Source organism: Geospiza fortis, unplaced genomic scaffold (assembly GCF_000277835.1).
Source record: "Geospiza fortis unplaced genomic scaffold, GeoFor_1.0 scaffold195, whole genome shotgun sequence".
NCBI classification, from domain to species: domain Eukaryota; kingdom Metazoa; phylum Chordata; class Aves; order Passeriformes; family Thraupidae; genus Geospiza; species Geospiza fortis.
This window is the reverse complement of record NW_005054324.1, coordinates 3,472,393-3,491,436: the sequence shown is the minus strand read 5'-3', so window position 1 is coordinate 3,491,436 and position 19,044 is coordinate 3,472,393. Positions and strand designations below refer to the sequence as shown.

General features: G+C 37.1%; 1 protein-coding gene across 6 annotated transcripts in view; it reads right to left on the bottom strand.

Moving 5' to 3' along the window:
* Nucleotides 1–1,827: 1,827 nt before the first annotated feature.
* PTPRZ1 (protein tyrosine phosphatase receptor type Z1) overlaps nt 1,828–19,044 on the bottom strand; it is a 131,391-nt gene continuing 114,174 nt past the window's right edge. For 2 of the 6 annotated variants that reach the window (XM_031056898.1, XM_031056901.1), the window contains exons 15-31: nt 18,341–18,426; nt 16,056–16,076; nt 15,797–15,893; nt 14,267–14,349; nt 13,411–13,545; nt 12,098–12,232; nt 10,926–11,089; nt 10,114–10,197; nt 8,482–8,617; nt 7,372–7,518; nt 6,707–6,800; nt 6,383–6,456; nt 5,312–5,440; nt 4,477–4,623; nt 4,036–4,178; nt 3,351–3,486; nt 1,828–2,854 (exon numbers count right to left, since the gene is read on the bottom strand). In XM_031056898.1, the coding sequence (XP_030912758.1) occupies nt 2,714–2,854; nt 3,351–3,486; nt 4,036–4,178; nt 4,477–4,623; nt 5,312–5,440; nt 6,383–6,456; nt 6,707–6,800; nt 7,372–7,518; nt 8,482–8,617; nt 10,114–10,197; nt 10,926–11,089; nt 12,098–12,232; nt 13,411–13,545; nt 14,267–14,349; nt 15,797–15,893; nt 16,056–16,076; nt 18,341–18,426 (1,952 nt within the window). In that variant the 3' untranslated portion in view covers nt 1,828–2,713. The remainder of the gene's footprint in view (nt 2,855–3,350; nt 3,487–4,035; nt 4,179–4,476; nt 4,624–5,311; nt 5,441–6,382; nt 6,457–6,706; nt 6,801–7,371; nt 7,519–8,481; nt 8,618–10,113; nt 10,198–10,925; nt 11,090–12,097; nt 12,233–13,410; nt 13,546–14,266; nt 14,350–15,796; nt 15,894–16,055; nt 16,077–18,340; nt 18,427–19,044) is intronic. The other 4 variants (XM_031056902.1, XM_005420906.1, XM_031056900.1 and 1 more) reach the window with 3 other exon arrangements.

Genomic DNA, 19,044 nt, shown 5'->3' with positions numbered 1-19,044 from the left:
AGAGTGCCATCAGGGCTTGTGGTGCTACACAGGCGGTTCATGGGAAGTTGTGTGAGGGAAGGCCAAGCTCTGGTGGAGACCTTTTGGAAAGAAAAGCTTGTGAAGTAAGAAGTACCAGGGAAGTTGATAACACCATTGTGGCTGAGATGATCTAAGCAGCAGCATCTGAGGTTTCACATTTGGGTATGGGATAGCAAAGCTAAGACCCATGATAGTAATTAGGTAAGAACTTTTTTTACCTGCAAAGAGATAGACAAGGCTGGACAAACAGAGGCACTATGGAGAACAGGGAAGTAATAGGCACAGGAACAAGGAGAGAAGAGGGGTAAAAGGTGCTTGCATATGTGTGTGCTGGCTGCTGGCCAGTACCTTCACCCATTCATGCCCTGTGTCTGACCATGGCCCTCTGTCCTGCCCCCTTCTTAAATCCTATTCTCTGTGTCATGAATCCTATTTCTACCATCCTGTGTGTGTGTATGCACGTGTCTCTCCCTGTGTGGAACGTGTGCCCTGCACATTTCCTGGCTGGACCTGCACAGGGCCATTGGGCTGACAGGGGAATCATCCTGCATGCAGCTCTGATGGATGGGGAAAGGGAAACCACCAGGGTCCTGAGTCAAGTGGATTCAACACTCCATAACCTCTGGCACTGCTCTGCTGTGGCTATAAAGAGAAGTGGTCAAAGGTAAAAGAGAATTCAAGCACACTAATATTTTAACACAGTTTTATAAACCCCACTATGTTAGATGGTCTAGATGACCTTCAGTAGTCCCTTCCAACCTTGCACCATCCCTGTGATTTGGTGATACATTGTTTTGTCTCTGTGATTATTTTTCTTGTAAAAAAAAGGGTAAGAGCATAGAAATATCTCCGTCACTTCTAGCTATTTTGACATTCTGTGCCAGTCTGTCTCCTTGTCTAGTACCTTCATGCTCATTTCATGTATCAATAGTATGAGGATTCTTTAAAGATTCTGCTGTTTAGATTCCTCTAAATCTAAATTTATTTTGGCTTTGTTGCAGCTCCACCTATCCTCAACCCCACACTTCTGAGGGGGTCTAGATCTATCTGCTGACACAACTCCCTTACACATGCCTGCTCTAACTAACTAACTAACATCTCACATCAGGCCTGTCTTTTGCCATGCTTAGTTTTCATCTCAGCTAGGGTCCATTATTTTCTGTGCATTCTACTCCAGTACAATATTTCTGCTTTCAATATTTATATATATATATATATATACACACTGTATAAAGTGAGAAAATAGTTGGTCTTACTGCCCACGCTAGTTTTAAATGAACATTTTGCTCCAGATTCCTCCAGCCCCTTGGTACAATCAGTATCTTTCAGTACAATCAGTATCTTTTCTTGCCAGTTCTGAAGGTTACAGAAAATTACTGAGGTCAATTTGAAACATTTTGGTTTTGTTCTTGCACAGACTGCTTGCTTTATTGCTCCCAAAGTTTGGCTGTTGCCTTGCCAAAGGAGGCAGCAAAGGGCTCAGCAGCAGAATGAATGACCTGAAGCCAAGCCAGCACAGAGGAGTCTTGGGAGGGGCCAGCAGAGGAGATTGGGACACCTGGGACAGCCCATTTACAGACTGGGAGATGTGGGAGGAAATGCTAAAAAAGGAGCTAAATTGGACACTGTAGGTATGGGTAGAAGCAGAGATTAAAAAACACAAAAGTTTTCTATAAATGTCTCCTGAACTCGTGGGTTCCATAGGAAGAGCAGCTGTCTGCAGATCAGCCTTAAATCCTTGTAAGGAAAAGCTCTCCTGCATGACAGTGCAGACTGTTTACTCTGTGTGGAAGACTACTAAGCACAGACTGGAATATTTATATTTATTTTTGCAATACCAGGGTAAAAACAATTTAACAATGCCAAGTACAGTGTTAGTCTCATAAAAAGTTTTCATTTCAAAACATATGATTTCTAGCTCCCACAAAAAGTTAAAATCACATGCAGCTATATGAAGGTAAATTGCTTAAGATGCACAATTATGTATCAGAAGACTTTGTTAAAGTAAAAACATACTGACTACATCATTTTAACAAGGCAATTACACAGAACTAGAAAACTGACTCTGTAGTAAAATATAAAAATCTACAATTATAAATATAAATTTGGTCCATGGATCACTACAGAAGTAGCAGTATTTACAGTAAGTATCAGATTACTATTCTAAATGTCTAATTGAAGTCTTAAAATGTTGAATGTTATGTAGAACAGTATCTTATTTACATTCTACTATATTAAAAGTTGCATTTCTAGCAAATGTAAATTGTTATAAATATAGCGAATAAACCAAATACTAAACCCATGACATGTTTGTAATTGAGGATTCCCTAACATCTATAAATATGGTAATTTTAAGTTAAAAGTAAAGCCAGATAAATCAAAAAACCTAATACTGAAAAAACATACCACAATTCAATTATTAGAAACACTGTAAAAGTCAATCGAGTTAGCCCAAATGTAACAATGTATTACAAGAAATCTTTCAAGAAAAGGCACACATTGTTAATGATAAAAGTTCCACAGTAAAGTTGTAGATAACAGAAATTACTTGGTTTGAGCAACTGTTGGGACCTTATTATATAGATAGTGACTGGACAGATTTTCCCCACCCAAAGTATAAAACTGAAAATAATAATGGTAAACTCCAGGTGTGATTGGTGTGATGCAGTGTATATTTGATTTGATGTGCTAATTAAACTAAGGATTCTAAACTTTCAGCTGCATTTCCATCAGGTAAAGCTGAGCCATTACTGTCCATAGAGGCTGAAGGGTTTTCTTCTTGTCTTGTGCTGACAAGGCTGAGAATAGCTTTGTACAGAAACTGGTACTGTTCCTGGAGGAGAAAAGAGGGTACACTCAGGATGTTGGCAGAAATGGTTATTTTGTGGCACTGTTCTTCAAAATTAATTAACAGCTGATGTGTCAGTCTTTAAATGTACCGTGCTCCAGAATTTTTTGTGTTACTTAGCAGCTTTATTATTTTCTGACTAATGGCTCCCCCTGTACACAATGTAAAGCACAGCAATAGGGAGCACAGTAAAGGTAAGGCAGAAAACTATTTAAAAAGAAATACATGCTGACTCTGATCCTTGTTACAATCAATTGCAAATCTGGGGACAGGATTAGAGTTACTATTTGTCTGTTGGCTTTTTTCTCAATTTTTTGTCATCTGAACTCCTTCCAGGAAGATTTCTTTTTCTACAGCACCTCTGGAAGACAGTTTTGATTAATTCATGCAGAAACTAAGATGCAAAATAGTTCAGTAGTGTTGCTCTAAGATCTAATGTCACACATATGGAAAAAAAGTGCACATTTTGCTTATTACTTACAATGTCTGTAAAGATTCCAGGCCTCATCAGATTTATCATCTTTGCTACATGGTAAACATCCACTGAATTCTCATTTTCCAGTTGATGCATCAGAGTTGTTAATGCACAGAAAGTGCCTGCTGTCACCCCGCCATGCCTTTGTAAAGTAAAACAAAATAAAACTTTAGAAACTGGGTCAGGTTTTACAGCTGGAAAAAATACAAATTCTGGGGCAAACTGGTAAGATGAATTGTGATATTTACAATATCACAAACAGGAAACATGTCTGCCCAGCACTAGCTTAAAAAAACTTTCACAGCACCTGGCTACAACTTCTTAAGAGTTATTTCTCTTCAACCCTCTAATAACCAAATGCTTTGGGTCCTTCAGTGTTTCAAAATTTTGTTATTCTTTGCCATTATTGAACAGCTGGAGAACGGTATGGTGCCTCATCTAAATAGTTAATCCTTTCAGTAAAAGGCAATGAAATCTTAACTGACTTCCATAACCATCTAGAGTATCAAAATGATAAAACTGAAATGAAGTATGATAAAATAAAAATGTTTCTCTTGCTGATGCAGCTGGAACAGAAGCATCACCAATACTGTTCAGTGCAGACTTTGTGCCTTGTTTCAGCTGCTTTCACGCAGCGAAAGGATGGTTCTACAGAAAAACATCAAAGCAAACAGAAAAGTGCAGTTCTTACTCATCATGTACAATCATGGGCCCATCACGGTTGGAAGCTTCCTCTTTGATGATGCTGATCAGTTCAAAAGTTTTACTAATGGGACTATCAGGATTTGGCCATTTTGGACACTGAAAATGCCTCACTTCAAGTACATAGTCATCCTAAAAGATTAAAAAAAACCCAAACAACACCATAAATCAATTTTGTAAAAGATTGACTTTCTTTATTCTTTTCTTTCACCTTGCTCCAGCTCCAGCCTCCAGATGCAGAACCCCACTTCTGTGGAGGTTGCACTACCCTGTTCACCATGTCATCATATTACCTTATAGACATTGCTCCCTCCATGCTTGTTTCTAGGGCATGGATATTTTATCAGTAATTTAGCATTGAAAATGTAAAAAACGTGGGCATTACCTTTCAAAAATCAAGTCCTGTGTTATATGTTTATGACAGTGTTACCTGTGTAGCTTCTAAAATAAAGTCTTGGATTATGAGCTTCTCCTCGTTAGACAGACACTTGTGTTCTTCAGCAATCATAGTGACTTTGAAACTCTCACAGTTTATAGGCTCATCTTTGTTTGGCCAGTACACAAATTCATCTTCAGCCTCCAGGAAAAAAAATCCAAAATTGGAGTAATAAAAGTAAATAATGTTAAGCTCTTAAAATACAAAATCCAACATAATAAATAATATGTCATATATACATTAAATCCAGCCATCTAGATTTAAATTGACAAATCAAATTTTAAGTGGGATAACAATGGCAAAGTGAAGGTTTTCAAACACCTCTGTAGTGATCAATGTACCCTGTGGACCTACATAGCAATGAACCTGCAGTGCTGCATAGTGCCACACATCCAGCCTGGCCTTTGGGTTGGGCTGTGCCCATGGTCATGTGATAAATTCAGCTGGTGTGTTCTAATGTATGTGGGCTCTTGGGATTATCTGAAAGTGCAGAAAAACGTTAATGGGAGAATCCTTTCTGTCTGACAGTAGAAATGAAGAGAGTTTCTTTTTTAAAGAAAATTCTATAATAGTTTGAATAACCAAAATGATCAGATGGGCAGGGTGGGAATCCTCCTTGCCATATGTTTTCATTCCAATCACAATTTGCCTAGACAAGGATTTCTAGATTTTTGCTAGATGACTTGGGGATTTTACACTCAGCTTGGTATTATTAATTTTAACTTTTTTTTGCAGAATCCAAGACATTTTCTCATATCCTGCATATTTCAAAATGGTAATATTAATAAAATTCATACAAAAACTCATAACAATCAGCCACAGAACTCACCATATTCTGGCTATCAGGAAGCATGACTATTAACTGGGCATTATGGTCCCATATCATTCTCCAGAAATCCTTGATAGTGTGTAGTAAGGGATGCTGAGTAATAATGAATTCATTACTTTGATAATAACCCTGAAAAAAAAAAGACATATTTGAAATTGCTGCCCAAGTATTAATGCTTAAAGGAGGCTTCTAGTGGACAGAACGAGAACCTAGACAATGCATTGCACACTTGTTCCTTTTTTGGTTTCCTGCAGATATTAGAAAAATATAAAAGAATAGATTCAATTACATTGAAAAATATTATGACTTAAAAAAAATTGATAAAGAAAAAGGAGAAAAGAGATCAGAGGAGACTCCAACAGCCAACTCAGAATAAAAATATATTATCCATAATTCCAGAAGAACTGAATACCTGACCAAATAAAAGAATACTTGAAAGATCTGCAAAAATCCCAAGCAGTTTCTTAATTTGTACAGATATCTCAGGTCAATCTCTTACCATGAAAGAGAGTTCCTATGCAGTAATGCACCTAAAAGATCATACCACAGCACAGAGATTTGCCATCTCTTTCCTGAATGTCCAGGAGGCATTTACTCCTCCCTCTCAGCTATTGAAGGGGGAAAGAGTTTAAGAAAACCCAGAGAGCAAAAAGATAATGGAAAGCTGGTGAACTATGGTATCTTAGGCTATGCCACCTGCAAAAGCACTGTAAGATGAGCAGGTAGGAAGACTAATCACAATACAGCCATTAAAAATTAACTTATTAGTTAACACATTTAGACATTTAGTTCATCTCAAAAAATCTTTCTATAAAGCATTTAGATTTACCAGTTTTTAATACTATGATGTGATTTCTGTTTCTACAGATTGTTAAAACGCAATGCACTTAGCCAAACTTAAAGCCAGTAATAATGGCAATAGTACTTCCTGGGGGAGAGAACTCTTTCAGGAAGAATGAATAATGGAAGAAAGGAGCTTTCAAAATCAGGACTGTGCCGCCCTAAATCAGCCAAATGGCAGCTCTGTAAACAGCTGTTCATTGTTTTTCACCAATATATTAACTGACTTACCATAATATAGGAAGCATTGATGTAGTCTGTGCCTTCACCAGATAGTGATGAGATACCCACTCTAGATCTTTCCACTGTAAAAAAAGTTATGAATTCACAAGCATGTTGCAATGACTCTTATAATATTATAGCAATTATCTCACATCTCACAGTAATTATAACACTGGGCTTCATCAACTGGGACAAAGTGCTATCCAGCCATCTATTTTGGTTTTAATGTGTGTAATTCATAATTCACTTCTTCGCTGTAATGTTCTCTACAGAACATTGCTCCAAACTAATGCAGATGTCTTCAGCTCTTGTTGAGGATTTGAAGAAGCTTACCAGGAATGATAGATGAGGTTCGGTTCTTTTCTCTGTTACACTGTTTGAGTGCAGTTGAATAATCACACTGCTGTGTGTTAGACTGGCTCAGTAACTGAAACAATGAAGTTAAAAAAAAGTCAGGTAACTGCAGAAAAGCTATTCCCTCATAAGCTGCATTAAACAGAACGGTGCCTATATTGCAGGTTTGCTGTCTCTCTTAACTTTAGTTAAGATCTAGTAATCTGTCTAAATTACTTAACACGTCACCAGAATATTTTTCTTCACTGTTCTTAGCAGTTCAAATTATTCTTGAACCCTAGATCAATAACCATATCTTTGAAGGTGAAGTCTGACATATTTGCCAGAATGGTATATTTCCAGACTGCTGCTTTACCTTTGAGATCTACCTGCAAAGACATGTAGTTAAATTTTCCACAATCTACTTACTGTCCTATTTCTCATGATCTCTTTTTTGTGGATTTTTTTGGTAGATTCCTTGTTAAAGAGTATGCCAATAATTCTGTCCCAGTTGACTGCATTCATTTGATGAATTTAATCTTAATTTAGGCTCAGTTAAATTTTAGGTAGAGAAAGCAGATGAAAGTTGTGTTGAGATACCTACTTTTAAGTCATTCAGGTTTACAAGCCCAAAGATTTTCACACAACTATCTCAGAGAACTCACCTTGAATTGTTTCTCCAGTCTGGTCTTTCCTGTTGGTCCAGGTATCAAGAGAGCATTAACGTAGGCATGAATGTGAGTCTCAGGGACTTCTGTTTCTTTACTGAGTATCGCTTCCACCAATGCATCATGAATGAAGATGTACTGCTCCTAGGAAAACAAACCAAACATCTGAGCTCTCATGACTTTCAGATTCCCCTGGATACCTCTGGTTAAACTGCCACTTCTGATGTGGTCAGTATTTTTTCACAGGGGTTTTCTCAAATGTGATCCTTTATAGCAAAGGCTGTCCCTCTGCAGTGACAGTACACACATTACAAGCACAATTGACAATTACACTTGCAATACATACATACACATATATTTATGTAATTTGGTATGATTTAATACCAAATCCTCGCTACCTGTGATATCTCATGTTAACAGAATAGAGGTAAAAGGCAAGCACAGCCTTGAGTAAAATTTTAAAGCCAGTCCTACCCCTGGTTCCTACTGCTATTCTCTATTTTCTCTCTCACATCCTTTGGAACAAGCACCCTAGCTGTTGATTAACTTTTTTTTTCTATTGAAAGGCACTGGGGAATCTAACCACCTGTTCTTGAAACCTGAAATAGACTTTCAAATGCCCTGCTGTTGCCCTTATTGTTTTTTCTTGGTCTTTCAATATTCTATATATAATCTTCAGTTTAAAGCACCTATATATAATTTTCTGTCTGAAATAGCTTTTCCAGCATATTTTATTGCCTAATATAAACTGTTTGATGAGGTTCAGTGAAGATCTGAATGCCTGACAATGGTGCTTCCTCACAAAGCTCCATGACAAAAATACAAGTCCTGCCAAGAAAGCACTGCTGTAGGAAGCATGATTTATACAGGATTCCTTCTGAGTCCTCCTTAATAAACAGACAAGAGCCCAAGGAAAGGTAATTTCTAATGCACTGCTCTCAGTGTGCCTAGAAGGATGTCTATAAAATCAAGGGAAGCAAAATGGAAAATCTAGTCTGGTGACTGGTTTCTGTCTGTCTGGTGGTGCCAGCAAGAGGATTGCATTATATCTCCTCCTGCAAACACAAAGTTTGTAATAGTATCATGCTATTTATATTTTATTCTTACCTCAGTCTGCACCAAGTAGTTCCTTTGGGTACGTATGTGTTTTAAGAATCCAAATATGTTGACTGTCCCTTCATGCTGGATTTGCTGCAGCATGCTGTCTAACACTATGTATGTGCCTGTCCTTCCAACACCAGCACTATAAAACAAAAAAACGGTCTTGAGCCCGAAATAAAACACTAATGTAAAGAACTTTTCCATACACACAGCTTTTTCAACAAACTGCTGCATACGGAAGATTTTCCTCTACAAAATGAATTCTATGAAATACTTTGTTAAAGGTCCAAGGCTGATAGTAATCTTTTTCTTTGTACAAGAAGAGACCTAAAGATTATTTTCTTAAATGGTTTTTAAATTATTGGCTGAAATAGTACTAAGGGATTTCCTGTAGGTCTGCAATTTTCAGCCTTGATACTCCTTAGGATACTTTGCCAAGTATATCTACATCAGGTGGTATATGTCAGCACTTGGACATACAAAATATATTCAAATCCTTCTATGTTGAAACCCCACTTTAAAGCAAAAGTTGCATTATGCAACCCACTACAGTACAAGAGATTTTAAAGGTAAACCCCAGGAAATGGCAGAACTGTTGAGAGTATATCTGTAAAAGAAAAAAGCTTAGTGCTCCTTAGACAAAGTTAAGATGGCAAGCAATTTTTTAAAACCTTTTTAAAAATGGGAAATGGAGAAGAAAGTGTTAATCAACTCATTCCTGTTATGAACTCTGATTAACATAGTATAAAATCAGCTGTATCATAAAATTAGAGAAAAACTTTTTTGTTTATAAAATATCTGGGTAGGAAGTACAGGGTCAAGACATCAGTTTTTGTTATCTAGCAGTATATGGGAAATAATCAGCTGTAATTCCCCTCTAAGATATGAAGGAACATTATGTATACTGTACATGTAACTTGAGAGCAGCACTGTGCTGGGTCTGCATGGTCCCCTGTGGGCAGATCCAGCTCAGTCCATACATGCTAATTCAGTCATCTCATTTCTGCCACAGAGGGGGCACAGAGCATAGGTAGACTGAGATCAGATTGCTGTAATAAACTGTCTAAATAAGTATGGTATGAAACCCAAAGGTCCAGGTTGTTAATACCCTGTTAGACACAAAGAAGGACAAAGATTACCAGACACCATCTGTACTTGTTATGAAAGACAAGACATGAAAAGTACCAAATAAAAATAGCTAAAATAAATTTTATGAATCTCATCATTTGTGTCTTCCATATAGCCTGTAAATATAAATCAAATTTATATTTCAAAAATGAGATGATTCCTTTGAAAGTCCATAGTGCATGGGGTCAGTTAGCTAAAACCTGCACAAAATTGCCTACAGACAGAGGGGAGTTATACCTGTGAGCCAAGGGAGAGGTCTGACTGAAGCCACACAACTTACCACTGTTCACTTCTTAAAAACTCAATTTAATTGACTCCTAATGTATTGCCAATATCTCAGCAATATCAGATTTGAAATTTTGAATTTCCCAAGAACAGCCAGGATGTAAATAGCAGCAGAAAAACAAGATATGGAATTTTCATTTTCCAAGATAAAAACAGATGTCAGTCAGATTAGATTGTCCCACAGATAAAATATCTTCATTTGCAGCATTTGTGAGGTGACTTTACCTGTTGGCTTTCTCAGTGTCAGCTCCAGAAGGACAGAATTCATGAGGAGGTTCTCTTTCCAAATGTTCCATCAAAGGTGAGGTACTACAGTGGAAAACCAGAACCTGCTTATATATTTTACAATAACCTGGTCCTTCATGGGCATTGTGAAGTCATTCCAGGCCCTACAAACCCTTTTTAACCAATTTTCCCTGAGCTGCCAGTTTCAGAGAGCACTGACAGAGCACCTGCCTGCACACTGCGGCACATGCAGACCTCAACCGTTCCCCAGAACGCTCCTCCATTGCAAATGACTCCTAGAGCCCAGAGAATGTTAAAAACAGCAGAGTTGTAGTTCAGCCAGGAATAGAGAGAGTCTTCTCTTGTGCACATAGCTCCTCTTAGGATTACAGAGTATCCCTGCACCAAAGAAAGCATGAGCCAAAAGCATCCTAACAATATATTTGCAGAAATGAAACATTTATCCCCACATGTGTATCTGGTAAGCTCATAGCATTCAAGATAGCAGTACAGAAATGTGAAAAAATAGAAGTAAAAGTAGTTTAGCCAAAAAAAAAAAAAAAAAGAACATAGTGCAGAGCAGCAGCATCATCTTGTTTATGGAGATTTACAGATTTACAGAAGTGGCACAATTGATTAGTTGGCCTTATGAAGGAGAGAAATATCAGATAAGAATATCAGCTAAGAAGTTAATCTTACTCCATCAGGAATCGTTAAATGCAAGGGTGAAATTTTGCTTAACCCACCACTGAGAAATTCTTTTCTTCTGCAAAACAAAAGTGGGGTGAACCTTACAGCACTAGAAAGCACACCTGCAATGAACCACAACAGGCCCCACAGCATGGCGCTTCGCCTGCGATGCCTTCCGCACGAAGGTGAGAACGGGCAGGGAATATTCTGGAACACCCATGTCAGGCCACTGGGTATAGTGGTACTGAGTCACTATGCGGCCGCTGGACCTCCCTTTCTGGGAGCCCTGCAACAAAAAAAAAATTCCACATGTAAGCAGCCCACATCTTCCTTCATTTTATTTCCATACCTGATAGTTGTTGAACTAGTGCTATCCCTGTTTAGTTCAAAGCATGCCATGTGGCTCTGAATATCCCAGCCTCCAAAGAGAAGGGGAAGGACCAGGGGTTCTGTCTTACCAGCTTGCTCACTGAGTGGAAAAATGACCTGACACTGTCTCAGAAAGCCATAGAGAAAGATTAAGAACACTGGAGGGTAACAAATTACAGCTGCTCTCAAGAGTCACCAGCTCTTCCTGCCACTCTGCTCCTCTGCTGAGTGAACAGAAGGAGTAGGATTCATCTCACCCAGCTTTATTGATCTACAAGGTAAGGAGCCTTGTGCAGGCTGCTTTTCTAAGCTCCCTTCCTCCATGGCAACTCAGAGGCAGGGATGCCTTCAGAAAGCAGGTCACCTCATTCAGAGATTGGTTCCTAAAATAGGCAGAATAAATTAATTGATAGTAAATGCCAAACATTATGTATTAATTATGCAGGGAGGGTGAGAGGCTAGATGTCTCAGACATTTATGTGGCTGGAATAAATTTTCAGTATTCTCCTCAAAGTAGCTAACATCACCCTGCTGAGCTGAGATCATGCTGGTTCTGGTTACAATAAAACAAAGTGTGTATTCACCTTTCTTTACAAAAGGAAAACGGAGAGATGAGGTGGATAATTTAACTCATATCACATTTTCTTCAAGTTGCTCTTTCTGAAAATGTATCATCCTGCTACCCAGGCAGTCAAAGTCCACATCAGCTCTCCAGTGTGATCACTGCTCTTCCCCTGACAGTCCTACAATTTTCTGAGTTTATCTGGTCAAATTAACTAAGGCTCACAAGCATTTTGGCTGGCTGAGATCTATAGGATTCAGCTTCACATATACAACAGAAAAGAGTTGTCAACTGCCTTAAAAATATTCTGAGCATCTTTTAACACTTCCTTTTGCCTACTTGTGTTTTTAGGATGTCACAAACCTTTTTGATCTTGGTGTTTCTAAGAGTAAAATTCCTCACAGTGTAATAGGCAAGTACATGAACACTCTTCTGAGTAACCAAGAAGTTCCCATATTCTTCACTACCTTCAGCAGGCCAGTACTGGTCACATTTTCTCTGTTAGAAAGAAATTTTCTCCGTTAGAAAATTTCTCTTTAAATAATAGAGAAAAAAACCTGTAAAATGTCAAAATAGTAAGCTGAAATGTTCAAATTTAAGAGCAGAGTAAAGCATGAAACTGTATTGGGACCATCAATATACCCAGTTTATTATAGACATGATCTTCTGTGCAGAACAAATAACAATTATTTTGTGCTGTAGAGGGATAGCTGTTCAAATACGCTCTTTATTTGGAAAACTCAAAAAGAGAGGTTTAAATCATACTATCAGAGTTAAGAGGGTCCAATATTGTGGAATTTTCCATTCTATAGACACAATAAAACCTAAATAAAAAAACATGATCTATAGGAAATACAGGAATACATCCAAGTCTAGAGTCGTATGTGGCTTCTGAATAGTTTATACTATGGGCAGAGTATATCTGGAGGAGAGGGTAAGAGTGAGCCTGTGTAAGGCTAGAATGCACAGGAGAGAGCTGTGATATGTCCAGCCTTTTGGCTGGGCAGTCATACAGCCTTCTCTAAGAGTATTAGAAGAGTGCTTGTTTATATCATGGTGTTACAAATGAAGTGGTACTCCCAGTCAGCCCTCATCTGAAATTACTGTGTCTGTATCACCTGAGAGATGCCTTATAGGTTGTATGATAATATTTGCACTCATTTTAGGCATTGCTGCCAGTGTGTGGCAAGTGTAATGCAATGTCCCCTCATGTGACCCCAGGGTACAGGTATACTCCCATCACAAAATCAGAGAAACACACACCCTGTGGTGGCATTCGACCTCATTTGGTCTCACTGGACAAATGTGTGTCCAGTCACGTAGTAGGAAAAGAACTGTGAGTACCACGGGATGTTAACAGGGATTTTTTTTTTTTTTATTTTTGTTTTTTTTTTTTTTTTTTTTTTTTTTTTTTTTTTTTTTTTTTTTTTTTTTTTTTTTTTTTTTTGTGGTTAGAACATGGTATTTTCAAGATTTATTGAATATGTTCTTTAGTTTCATGCTACAAATCCTCAACTGTATACTTCTGTAGCCAATCCAGGTACAGGCAACTACTACAAACTATTGCTTTTTGCTCAATAATTGACTAAACCAGATCTTAAAAAGAAAGATGGGAATTTGCTACAGGTAGATTTACCAACATTAGAGAAGTAAAAAACAGACAACAGTACTCATACCCTTCCTTTCTCAATGAGATTAGTTATCATCACAATAACTTCCACGTTATGTTCCCATATCATTCTCCAGAAATCTTCTGCTGTTGATTTTAGAGGCCCTTGAGCTGCAATGTAGGCTTTTGGCTTGTTGTAGCCCTAAATTGAAATAAAAGAAATGACACTTGTCAAATCACTGTCCATGAGCAAAAGGAGTTTGGGAGGTGTACATGACATTTCATGTATTTTTTGAAGACTCTGAAAAACTTTTAAGTGCTTTTAAATTTTTAACTCTTGAGGTTGTGGAAACCCTGTGGTATCAAATGACATAGGAATACAACTGTTATGCCAATGTTTATCATTCCAACAAATAGGATATGTATGTTCAAATGCCCATGTTTAGGCAGAACATTGACATGATGGTGATTATGAGACACACAGACATGCGTTGCAAAAGTGGTTTAAAAAATGGATCATGATCATTCACATGTAAATAATTATGTAATGAAAACTGGTAATGGTATCTTGGTAAGGCTGTGAGCCAAATGGCATCTTCCTCTCATGAGATTACCTCAGATGGGAGAATTAACCACTCAGATGAGATATACTTCTAAAATGACTCAGATATGAAGGACATTTTTTCTTTAAAAATGCCCCTTGTTAAGCTGCAGCTGCTACAATATCAAGATGGATTCAAGAAAGAATTGGCATTTTACCTTGGCTTTAACTTGGTAGGCTTAACTTAAACTGCAAAAGTTTTTTCACAGAATCTGTAATATTGTGATACTTTTTTGGAATTAAATCTATTCATCTCCATACACATTTTTTTACAGAAAAGGCTGACAGATCAATAGGCCAATGGATAGAAAAAGGCACTTACATCAACGTAGTTTGCATTAATGTAATCAGTCAGTTTTCCATCCTTTTCAGCAAGCTGTGCTAATTTAACCCTAGTATGATCATCTGCAGTAAAACAAGGGAGAAAATAGGTAATTTTTGGAAAGCATTAAATTCTTCCTTATAAAAATAATGAAATGCATTTTTACAGTACAGAAGGCCAATACAGTAACAATCACATAGGCAAACATCCTCTCCTTAGGTATGAAGCAGATAAAAATTCTAACTTGTGGAAAAATAAAGAAATGAACCCAAAGTTTGAAGGGATTCAGAATCTAGTGGCCTGAACAGCAGCACCTGGGGTCATTTTAGTCACTATGACATGCTTCCCCTATAGCCTTTAGCTGCTGCTTGTAAAGGTGTCCAGGTCTTCTGAAAATCCTGTGTCATGAATGCCAAATCTGCACAGTGGGATGTCTCAAAATGACAGCAGGCACCAGTGTTTAGGAACTTTAATTCCAAGTTAAAAGAGTGGACTCTGGAGAGCAATGGACTTTGAAAATGCTGGTCATCTGAAGAGTCAGCAGTAACTACATCAGGGGGAGCTGAAGTGTTCTGTAGCCTGCTCTGATTGTCAGAACTACACTTGAGTCACTTATAGAGGACAATTCTTGCTACTTCAGCTGCCCTAACCTGCCTCTACACTGCTTTTTAATAAAACAACCCCTGGGCTAGCACCTTTTGTATGATCAGATACAAAACACAGTGGCAAAGGAAAATCCCTGAGTTTTTGTCCCTTTAGAGACATCTTTAGCCAGAGAGATTTGCATTTCTTGTTGCTGGTTTACATTTTCTTCTGCCTGACACCTGGCTCCGTTCTGACTTTTTTTATTAAGCTTTAGTGACACTGAATACTGAAGATATATTTAATTTAGAGCTTTCTTGTAATCAGAACAAAGTTGAAATGCTGTAGAGAGTTAAAAAAAAAAGTATTGAGCCACCAAATGATCAAAACTCCAGAGGAAATAGCTTGAAAAAGAGATTAACAAAACTGAATAGATGTGTTTCAGAGAAGAAAAATCTGGGAGAGTGATGCAATGGGCAAACAAGTGTACTGGCTAATGAAGCTGTTGTATTAAATTGTTGCCAGGCATAACACAACATAAAACCAGAACATTTATGTTTATATTTGACAGTAAATATATCTAGGGATTTTGAAGCTCATAGAGACAATAAATCACCATAATTCTAAAGCAAAGATGGATTAATTTTGACAATCAAAGCTTCTTTGGCTTTCTAATGGCATTATAATGAAATCTCCCAACTCCCTTTGGGTCATTGCAGAACACACAAATGTATCTTGCTCACACATGCTCACCAAAGCAGCAGAATGTCAGAGGACTAACTTGAAGATATGTGAAATCTGATGCTAACTCCTCTCCAAGGAGCACTTTGCTGATCAATAGCTGGAGCTTTCAGTGTAGAAGTATTTTTACTCCTCCTAATAACATATAAATTTGTACTAGTTTATAATGATTTCTCACACAAAACAACAAGTGATGCCTTTACTTACAAGCAACAATGTTTATGTATCGATTCTTATTCTTGTTGTCAGGATGATTAGAGCTGTCTGATGTAATACCTAGATCTACAGTACAGCTCTGGATTTCCTGAAAAAAAAGTATATCACACTTTACTAACTATTAAGGTACATAAAATGTCTTTAAATATTGTAAGCAAGCATGAAAAGAACCACAACCTTATACCCAATTATCTATGATATTTTACAACTACTTCATTGCTAAAAAAATTGCAGTGAAATAATTCCTTACCTGATAAAACTCTTTCAGTGTCTAATGAGGGAATGAATGCAAAAAAAGTAAAAAAAATCAAATTCCACAGCACAGAACAAATGGATAAGTGTTTATATAAATTACATTTACTATATGGAAAACAGTTATGGTCATGCAATATATCCATAATAACAACAAAACTGAATATTTCTGACATAATTCCTAAAGGGAACAAGAGGTAATTTTCCCAATTAAAACACTGGCATCTCTTTTCCTATCTTTAATGTTAGACCTTAAGCCAGTGAAAACTTGTACATATGAGCAACATCACAGACTTTAGCCAGATTATCTATATATGTAACAGTTCACTGGAATTTTTATGTGTCCTTATAAATGCATTAGTTTCCCTGAGGAATGCTTTTGCTGTTTTTGCATTCAGCTGCAAAACCTCCACTGGAGCAGGACTGTGTGCAGTTCAGCCAGCCTCACAGCACTCTGGGGAAAGACAGAGCTACAGCCCTCACTCAGGCTGCCAGCAGTCTCACAGTGAAGCCAACAATTTTATAAAGAGAGACACAGGCTTGACAAGACAGGCGCAAAGTCTGTAAGAATCACAAAATTAATTCATTTTATTGATTACTTTAGCTGACAGGAAACTCAAGCATTTATAAGGTCCACACTTTTAAACAGTAAATAAATTGCCATCACTAAAAGTACTAACGGTGTTTCCCAACACTCTTTAGAATTCATTTTAATGTCAATCACCTTAATCTACTTAAATACATTTGTGAAACATTGTTCTTAGTTTAAAAATTAGATTTTAAATTAGTTATTTTGTAGTAATAGAAAAAAAAACTTGCTACCCCCCCAAAAAATCTGCTACTCCCCCCCCCAAAAAATCTGAACCACCCTTGTACTCTTCAAATATATGCTAACTCTGCAAAGACAACATTTCAGTTTTTCCCAATCTTTTAAGTTCTCTGTCAGTAAAGAACTGAACACTACTTCTGGAGTAGTTCATAAAGCCAAAAAAGATCTTCAACAAATGATGAGGACACTGATTTTTTTCTAGCATGAAATATTTCAGATGCTGCAGCTGTAGCTCAGAGACAAGCACTATATTTGGTCTTTAGATCACTGCCGTAATTTAGGAAAACTAAAATTGTAGGAAAAGATCAATTTAGAATGAACAATCAGATTTCTGTACTGCTGCACTGACTAATACTGAAAGAATTTTGTATCCATTGTATTTACATACAGTCCTTCAACATCTGCTCTTATTAATAGCTCATCAAGCTGGAGTCCTGTTCCATCAGTGCATATGCACATGTGTAATATATGAATATGTACTGGACATTCACAAGTATTTACAAATTTGGTCCCACAGTCAAATGGATATTCTGAATGTTAAATGAATTCAAGAAGAAATGCTGATGAAGAAGGTTATGTGAAGGACATGGAGTTTTTGGTCCACTGGATCACAATACATTGGCTGGGGAAACAAAAGTAAAACCTGAAGATGGAAAACTGTGCATTTTTACTTTCATTATTGTTTTTGCAAAAGGAATATTACTATTGTATTTTACCCTAATATAGATCTGCTAAAATAGTTATTTCCATCCCAACTGACTGATTTTATTAGAAATCTCTTGTAAAAATTGCTAATGGCACAGCTTTAATTAGGTATTTGGGGTTTTAATGCCTATGTGAATTAAGTTAGAACATATCCATATTTAAAGTGATTGCAATACACGAGTGGGAAAAACAGTGAAGATCCTTAATTACACATGGTGATAGTAACATCATAGATTAGAGCATATGTTTCAACATTTTGAAATACCTCTTATGAACCATATACTTTAGGAAAGGAACTGTAAAACTTTCACTACCACATATGAAGACTACATTAGCTCCCCTGTTAATCAGAAATCTTGCCACTTGTACTCATTATTACTTCCATTTTATTTTCTCTGTAAATGGAACAAGCAAATATGAATAGCTTCAGCAAAATTCAATTTTCATTAGTATTGGAAAATATTTAGATCTATCACTATATCTGATAAACCATATACATTGCACTACCTTTGCACAGTTTATTCACACAGTTATTCAGTATTTTATCACAATAACAAACATTCCCATTTGTATTCCAGTCTTGATTTTAGGAATCTCCTTAGGCTTTATGCATCAAATCACTCACATTTACATGCATTCATGAAATTGGTGCCCAAGTCAGAATGTAATGCCCCAGTTTTTGTTTGCAGGCATTTAAACTTAACATTATTTGAATGTGCTAATAAAAAGATGACATCATAGAGCCATACCTCAAATTCTTCAGAAAAACCATTACTTGCATGTAAATCTGCAACATGTTTGGGAAAATGCTTTATTGGAATTGCTCCAACATCATCTTAGGGGTGGGAAAAGACAAAAAATATATTTATGAAGAATAAAAAGCCAGTGACATATAATGAAGTTCATATGTAGGCAATCCACAAAACATCCTGAAATAAAATTCTTGGCATGAACTTTGGATACACAACTCCCAAAAAAATACGACATCCTTTGATGCCATTATCATTCCTAGAATAGTTACCTAACACATGTACATTTCTAAATTATTATTTGGAAAGAAGATAATGAAAATGGTCTTAGAGCTAGGTCTTGCTCTGTCTGTAAGCCCCCCAAATCAAGGAGCTGATTCTGCAAGATGCTAAGCTTGTCTGTAAATAGAAGAACGCACAAAATTCCCTGTGAATTCAAGGAGACATGGGAGGATTAACTCTTTGCTGCAAGATGTTCAAAAGGAGAGAGCACAGCTCTGAACAATACTGATAAAGTAGGAATGATTAGGCAGAGTTGTCTGGGTGCTCCACGCTGATTAGTGCTGCACTGGAACTTGGAGCCCCATAGTCCCAAGCCTACTAAATTAAAGCAGCATTATGCCAGTATTTTCACATTAACTGACACTTGCATGTTTCCATTGGCATCCAAAAGAAACACAATTAATTTTCATCTTTTATTGCAC